The sequence below is a fragment of the Ovis canadensis genome, chromosome 2, assembly GCF_042477335.2.
Source record: "Ovis canadensis isolate MfBH-ARS-UI-01 breed Bighorn chromosome 2, ARS-UI_OviCan_v2, whole genome shotgun sequence".
Classification (NCBI taxonomy): Eukaryota; Metazoa; Chordata; class Mammalia; order Artiodactyla; family Bovidae; genus Ovis; species Ovis canadensis.
In genome coordinates this window covers 53,051,534-53,059,383 of record NC_091246.1, presented here as the reverse complement: position 1 = coordinate 53,059,383, position 7,850 = coordinate 53,051,534, and the positions used below count along the sequence as shown (strand labels likewise).

General features: G+C 43.8%; 1 protein-coding gene across 1 annotated transcript; it reads right to left on the bottom strand.

The window, feature by feature from the left end:
• Positions 1-6,075: 6,075 nt before the first annotated feature.
• LOC138434554 (olfactory receptor 2S2) lies at positions 6,076-7,035 on the bottom strand. The gene has a single exon (XM_069579372.1). It carries the CDS (start codon positions 7,033-7,035, stop codon positions 6,076-6,078), a length of 960 nt encoding a protein of 319 aa, XP_069435473.1.
• Positions 7,036-7,850: the final 815 nt, after the last annotated feature.

Genomic DNA, 7,850 nt, shown 5'->3' with positions numbered 1-7,850 from the left:
TGTCCTGATGATTGTGAGACAGGCTGGGAAACAGATACATATGGAGATTTAATTTTTAAGAAACTATTTTGTTAACTCTTATTTTTATTCCCCAATGTAACTAAGTTTCGATTAACAAAGGGCTTTCTGGGAGTAAATGGCAGCTCTTACGTTTAAAGCAATACAGTGCAGAATTAGAATTATGAGGACTTTGTGGTCAAAACTGTTTATTGTTCTCCAGTTAGAAGGAGAAAAAGTGGAAGCAGTAACAGATATTTATTTTTGAGGGGGCTCCAAAATCACTGTGGATGGTAACTACTGCCATGAAAAGCAAAAGATGCTTGCTTCTTGGAAGGAAAGCTATGATAAACCTAGATGGCATATTATTAATAAAAATCAGAGACATTACTTTGCAAACAAAGTCCGTTCAGTTAAAGCTATGGCTTCTCCAGTACTCATGTATGGATGTGAGAGTTGGGCCATAAAGAAGGCTGAGCGCTGAAGAACTGATACTTTTGAATTGTGGTGCTAGAGAAGACTCTTCAGAGTCCTTTGGACTACACAGAGATCAAACCAGTCAATCCTAAAGGCAATCAACCTTGAATATTCATTGGAAAGATTGATGCTGAAGCTCCAGTACTTTGGCCACCTGATGTGGAGAGCTGACTAATTGTAAAAGACCGTGATGCTGGAAAAGACTGAAGGCAGGAGGAGAAGGGGGCAGCAGAGGATGAGATGATTAATATCATCAACTTAGTGCATGTGAATTTGAACAAACTCTGGGAGATAGTGGAGGACAGAGGAACCTGGTGTGCTATACCCCACGGGGTCACAAAGAATCAGACATGACTCAATGGCCGAACAACAACGATGACATTCCTTCTTTCAAAAATCAAAGAATCCCCCATTTTTAACTAGGTCAGATGTTTGCCCAGAATTGAGGTTGTATTTCTCAGCATCTCCTGCTGTTAACTACAGCCACATGACTAAGTTATGGTTAATGGGTTGCAAATAGAATTGAAGCATGACAGTCTCTAAAGACCTTTCTTTTTTAAATATAATTTTATTTATTTATGTTTGGCTGTGCTGGGTCTAGGTTGCTGTGTGGTCTTTTCTCTAGTTTCAGAGAGTGGGGGAGCTAGTCTTTAGTTGTGGTGTGCAGGCTTCTCAGTGCGGCGGTGTCTCTTGTTGCGGAGCATGGATTCTGGGGTGTGCGGGCTTCAGTCATTGTGGCTCCTGGGCTCTAGAGCACAGGCTTAATCGTTGTGGTGCACTGGCTTAGTTGCTCCAAGGCGTGTGGGATCTTCCCAGACCAGGGATTGAACCCATGTGTCCCACATTGGCAGGCGGATTAAAAACGTTTCTTATAGGACAGCTGGCATATGCCCTTGCACCCTGTATTATTCAGAATTCTCCAGAGAAGCAGAATTTATTATGAGGAATTGGCTTACTCAAGTATGGAGTCTGGGACGTCCCACAGTGTGCTGTATGCAGATCTTGGAGACTCGGTCTGTGTCCAAAGACCTGAGATCCAGGGCAACTGATACCAAAAATCCCAGTTTGAGGCAGGAGATGAGATGAGACATCTCAGTGAATTCCTCCTTCCTCCACCTTCTGTTCTATTCAGGCCCTCAACATAGTCAATGATGCTGACCCCCATTGGGAAGGGTGGTCTGCTTTATCAAGTTCACAAACTGAAATGCTAATCTCATTGGGAAACACTCTCACAGACACATATAGAAACAATGTTTAATCTGAGCATTCCACGGCCAGTCAAGCTGACACAAAAAATTAACCATCACCCTCCCTTCTTCTGTCATTCTTTCCGTCCCACCACTGTGTGGTGTGGTATGAGAGCTGGAGCTCTAGCTGCCTTCTTGCACTATGAGGACAACACCATTGGGATAGGAAAACAGTAAACTAGAAGGAGGTCAAGTTCAAGTCCCTGGAATCTTTGAGGAATAGAGATCCCACAATATCCCTGGGTTAACTACCCTGCGGATCTTTTCACATGACAGAAATAAACTGCTATCTTGTGTAAGCATTACAAATGTGATGCTCTGCTATATTTGATTAAACCTAATCCTCACTGATACAAAACCTTATCTTGATGTTCACTTGATTCTTTGCGGGCCTTAGTCCGCTGGTCTCTAGCCATTTCCTTTCAGGGGTTAGAGGCCAAACCTTGGTCCTTAGGATAACAAACCCAACAGGTTAAGAACAGGGACAGGTCCAGTGAATGTCTCAAGAACTTAAATTTTCCAGCTGCTTCAGTTGGTTCTGAAAATAATAGTCATGGGCTCTATGAGATAATATGACTATAATTTTATTCTTCAGAGAGCATTGCTGATGTAAATTATATATCTATCCTTTGCTTAAAGATGTCAATTTGTTTCTTAAAAACACTGCTAAGGGAAAAAGGTCAATAGATAGAAAAGTTTTTCTATTGATATTATTTTGTTGTTGTTGTTACTTTGACTTGTTTAGCCACTAAGTCATGCCCAACTCTTTTGTGGCCCCATGGACTGCAGTCCACCAGGCTCCTTTGTCCATGGGATTTCCTAGGCAAGAATACTGGAGTGGGTTGCCATTTTCTTCTCCATCTGCTCATTTTAATACGAAAAATTAGGATACGTTTCATCGTGACCCAGAATACCCTAACAATATTCACAGATAGAAGAATATATTAGTTTAACAGTGAAAGCAGTTTTATGCAACAAACAGCAGTCAGAAAGCAAATAAATAGAGTTTATATGTAAAAGGTAGTATAATGAAGTTTACAGTACTTTCCAAGGGAGGAAGAAAGACTTGGTGGTGGCAGGGCTGGGATGAGAAGGGAGTCTTTGAAAAGTGCAGTCTTCTTCCTGCCCTAGTCAACAATATTTCAACATTTTGGAGGTTCATGGTAATTGTGCATTCAAACTGCAATATAAAGTCATACCTCAGAAAATATATCTAGGGCAAAATAAAAATAAATACACCAGCACTTCAAAACAAAAAGAACAGTGCGTGTGCCCAGCCCACTGGAGTCGCAGGAGGTACTGCCTCTTCATCGGTCTCACTTGGTGATACAATTCAGGTTCACCCCTATGTGTCAGGCAGTTCCTAGCTGTTCCATCTGATACTCTCTAGCTAGATACGGCTGTGCTGAGTTATAAATTACTCATCACAGTAATAATAAGTTGATGACACTTGACGGCAAGTGTCTTTGCCTGAAACCAAAACCTCAAAATATTACTTCCTATAGTATACATCTCTTGGTAAAAACATGGTTATTCTGAAAAAAAAAAATTTTTTTTTAAATTAAAGGAGTCACTGTCTGTAAAGTGGTACAACCTTCAAAGCTATAATGGCAGCAAGTTATTACTGACCTTTGTGTGGGGTATGTGTGTGGCTGAGGAGGGAGAGAGCAGGGAGTGGCAGCAACTCAAATCTCTTCACAGGGGTCTCATACTTGGTAACAGTGAGCTAAGTCTTTATGAAGTGTGGTATAGACCCAAAACTGCCACACCTAGTCTTTTTGCCAGGGTCCTGGGCCTAAAATCTCTCCTGTTTTCTTTCAGCCAGACTTGAGAGATATGAGGTGTATGTTCCCCCTTCTGGGAGAAAGACCAGGATAATTCATCTGTCCCCGCTTGCTAACCTCTCCGTTTCCCTGAAACCTCTTGAACGCTGGCAGGGTCTACGCTGGCCTCGGTAAGTGCTGCTGGAGCCAAAAGGCATGGACTTTGGAGTTAGACAAAGTTGGATTCAAATCCTGGCATTTCCTACTCTGAACACTTTTAAGTCTTTCTTATTCAGCACCTCCCTCTTCCTTCCCCTCCAAACCTTCCTCTGACCTTGCATTCTCCTCAAATTGCATCATATCATGTTTTTCCTTCTCTCACTTCACTTTTACAAGTGTTCAATCTGCCATCTTATCAGAAAGACTTTTTGTGCTGGAGTTGACCTCCTAGAGTGCTCTTGGAATGTTTTTGTTCCTTTGGCAGTTCACTTGCATCAGGAGACTTGTTTCTCTAGGTTCTCCGTGCACCCCTGTCTGCCTGCTGGGTGCCCTGCTGCTGGCCCTCTTTAGGCAGCCACATCCTGGGAGTGGGGCAGACACTGCAGTCCTCATGTGCGTATTAGAGTGTGAGACACTGGCCACTGTGAGTACTTTAATAGGCCCCAAGCTGCCGAGGTGAGTAAAACCTGGGGCATTCTCTGCTCTGGGCCAGAAAGACCCCTGGGCTCCCTTGGGCTCTTGCAGAGACCCTGACATGGAAGCCACAGCCCTGCCCCTCAGTGGTCCAGGAATCACCCAGCCTGACTCTTGTAGACAACCACGGAGTTCCCTCTCTTTCCTGCCCCAACACCCTGATGCTTGTCTCCAGGATCTCCTTATACAGAGGAGTAAAATTCCTGCACTACTTCCAACTTTTAGGATCCTAACATAGCCTTAGAATTTCCCACAGCTTTTGAGCCTCAGCAGCTGCTTGTTCTCAGAAAGTAGAGCAGATGCACTAGGATTTGGTTGTGAAGCATGGGGTTGAACAAGACCTATTGTGTGACTCCCCAGGTATCTGAAGTTTGCTTGTATGGCCACTAGATGTAGCTCTTGTACGTTCGCAATAGCAAGGTGTTTTGTTTTGTTTTGTTTTGTTTTTGCTGGGATGTAGTAGAAATCAGGAACATGACAAACAAGATAGTGAAATTTTATTCACAAAATGTGCGTCCCTATTTTATACAATTCATTTTTAACAAATATAAAAAACTTAAATATCATTTGAAGTCAACATTTCCAAGATCTACTGTATATGCAAAGTTGGGTTCTCTTTCTAAATTCTCTTTTGAAGTTTTCCAATATTCTCAGAACTTAATATAACTTGTCATAAAACTGCTTCTATTCATTTACTGCCATCTTGAATGTCTCATCCATCTTCTGTGTCTGTTGTTCTGGATAGGAACTATATTTCGCTCTCTTCCACATGGCACATTACATTGCATTCATAATACTTCTAACAATATCTTACATTTCTATGATGCTTACTATTTACAAAGAATTTACTTATGGTATCTTATGTATTCCATGTAAAATAAAGTGGTGATTTTTTATGAAGAAACAAGCTGAAAGGTGTTAAGCAACCTGCCCAAGGTCATAAGTAAGAAAGTGCTTCCTGGTTTTATTGTGTTAAACTCTGGAGACTCAGGAAGTGCTGTAGGCTGTAGACTTTATATCCTTAGACATTCACAGTGTACATTAGTATATTAAAATCTCTGAGAATTCCTGGAGCAAAGAAACCTGTCAGACTTTAACCTACCATCCCAAAGTCTTCAAACATATTTAGCCACTCTTTCTTTATCTATCTATCTATCTGTCTATCTGCCTGTCATCTTTTTTTTTTTAAAGAATGTCTTATTCATTATGTAATAGAATAGTATCTTTTCTATTCGGAATTGCTGTAAGTGATGAAGATCAAATTCAAACCCTATACTCCTTCAATTTAATTTACTATCAGTGTTTCAAACTCTGCAGTGCATCAAGAAAAAAAAAGGTCTCAATCTTCTCATAGCTAAAAAGAAATTCATTTAATCAAAATAGATTATTTCTGCCCACAGGCTTTATATGTGGTAAATGTTTGTCTCTTCTGAGCACTTCTGGCAAACTGAATCTGATATACAGGAGCCCAAGATGAAATGTCCATTTCCTCCTTGTTCCTCTGACTCTCCCAGTGATTCCAACAGGGCTGACAAAGCTGCTGTGAGAGCCGTCTCACCTCTCTGCACTAATCTGCAGTTTAGACACAGCATGCCCTTAGGCTTGCTCTAATGGTCCCTGTCTCCTTGGTTTCAGCTCCATGTGTCTCCATCTGTCTCCATGTGTTCAGAATGTCCTCATCATTCAGTTAGAGGATTTGTTGTCTGGCATCTGTTGAATGTCAGACATGTGGCCAAAACCCTGCAGATAAACTCTGAAAAGGTAAACATTCCCTGAAAATAGGCCTTAGGGCAAGAGACCATTCCTGTTAAGTTGACTTGTTGGCTTTTGGATGGCAGCTGTAATGAGTGAAGTCCTTTCCTCCATGGGGGTGAGAACCACAGAAGAGTTCTCCTACGTCATCTCCTGAAGTATTTCTGACTCACCAGGTTCCTCAGAGTAGCCTTCACGTCTTTGTTCCTCAGGCTGTAGATGATGGGGTTGAGCATGGGGGTCACCACCCCATAGAAGAGGGGGATGAGCTTATCTGAAAGGTCCTCTTTGTCTGCGCCCTGAGAGTCCTTAGACTTGGGCTTTCCATACATGAAAAACAGGGTCCCATAGAATAGTATCACCACAGTGAGGTGGGCAGAGCAGGTGGAGAAAGCCTTTTTCTTCCCCTCAGCTGAGGGGATCCTCAGAATGGTAGCAATGATGAAGACATAAGAGACAGAGATGAACAGAACTGGGACCCCCAGGAAGATCACACTGGTCACCTCCATACTGATCACATTGATGGAGGTGTCAGCACAGGCCAACTTCAGGACAGCCAGGATCTCACAGGTGAAGTGGTTGATGACAACGGCCCCACAGAAAGGCAGCTGAATTACCAAGGATGTGTGAACCAGAGAAGCAACACCACCAACGGCCCAGGAGCCAGCAGCCATGGGCACAGAGACAGCCTTGTTCATGACCACAGAGTACCTCAAGGGGTTGCAGATGGCCACGTAGCGATCAAACGCCATCATGCCCAGGAGCACACACTCTGTTCCCGCCATGGAGAAGGAGAGGCACATCTGCACGGCACAGGCTGAGAAGGAGATGGTTTTCTGGGGGGTCAGGAAGCTGTCCAGGACCAGAGGGACTGAGGAGGTTGTGTAGCAGATGTCCAGGAAGGAGAGGTTCCCCAGGAAGAAGTACATGGGTGTGTGCAGGCGGGAGTCAAGGATGGTCACCAGGATGAGGACCCCATTGCCCAGCAGGATCACCACGTATATGAGCAGGATGAGCACGAAGAACGTTTTCTCCAGCTTTGGGTGGGCTGACAGGCCCAGGAGAATGAACCCCACCAGGGGGGAGGTCTGATTAGGTTTTTCCATGTGATATTCCCTCTGTCATCAGCACATTACAAAAGTATCACATCAGGCTTTCTTGAAAAGAACCCCAGCTATCTGGTATGAGGCCACTCCTGCTGCGTAATAGGAAAGTATACGTGTTAGAGAAAACAGCTGAAAGAGACAGCAGGGTTGGGCTTCCTCGGTGGTCCAGTGGATAGGAATCTACCTGCCAATGCAGAAGACACGGGTTCTATCCCTGATCCAGGAAGATCCCACATGCCTCAGGGCAACTAATGCTATGTGTGCTACAGCTACTGAGCCTGCGCTCTATAGCCATAACTGCTGAGCCCATGTGCCACAGCTACTGAAGCCAGCACCCCCAGAACCCACGATCTGTAGCAAGAGAAGCCACCCCATTGAGAAGCCTGGACTTCGCAGCTAGAGAGTAGCCCCTGCTTGCCGCAACTAGAGAAAAGCCAGGTCTTTATTTTTGGCTGTGCTAGGTCTTCGTTGTTGTTCCTTGCAACAATGAAGACCTAGCACAGCCAAAAATAAATAAACAAATAGAATTAAGTATATATATATACATTTTAAAAAGAGGCAGCAGGGTGTCCTCAGCTCTAAGATGAGAGAAGGTCAGAGCTGGAGCAGAGCTTACAATGGGCCAGTCCTGGGCGAGGGCCTCAAATAGCCTAGCTGTGTGAGGGATTTTTCCCAAGTCGCTGCATCCTCTCATGGCCCATAAAAGCAACTGAAGTCTCAAAAGGGAAGTGACCTGTCCAAGACTTCTAAGTTGGTGACAGAGACAGGACTTGAGCCCAGTGGAGCGGATTCCCCAGTCAAGGAGAGCCTTTCCT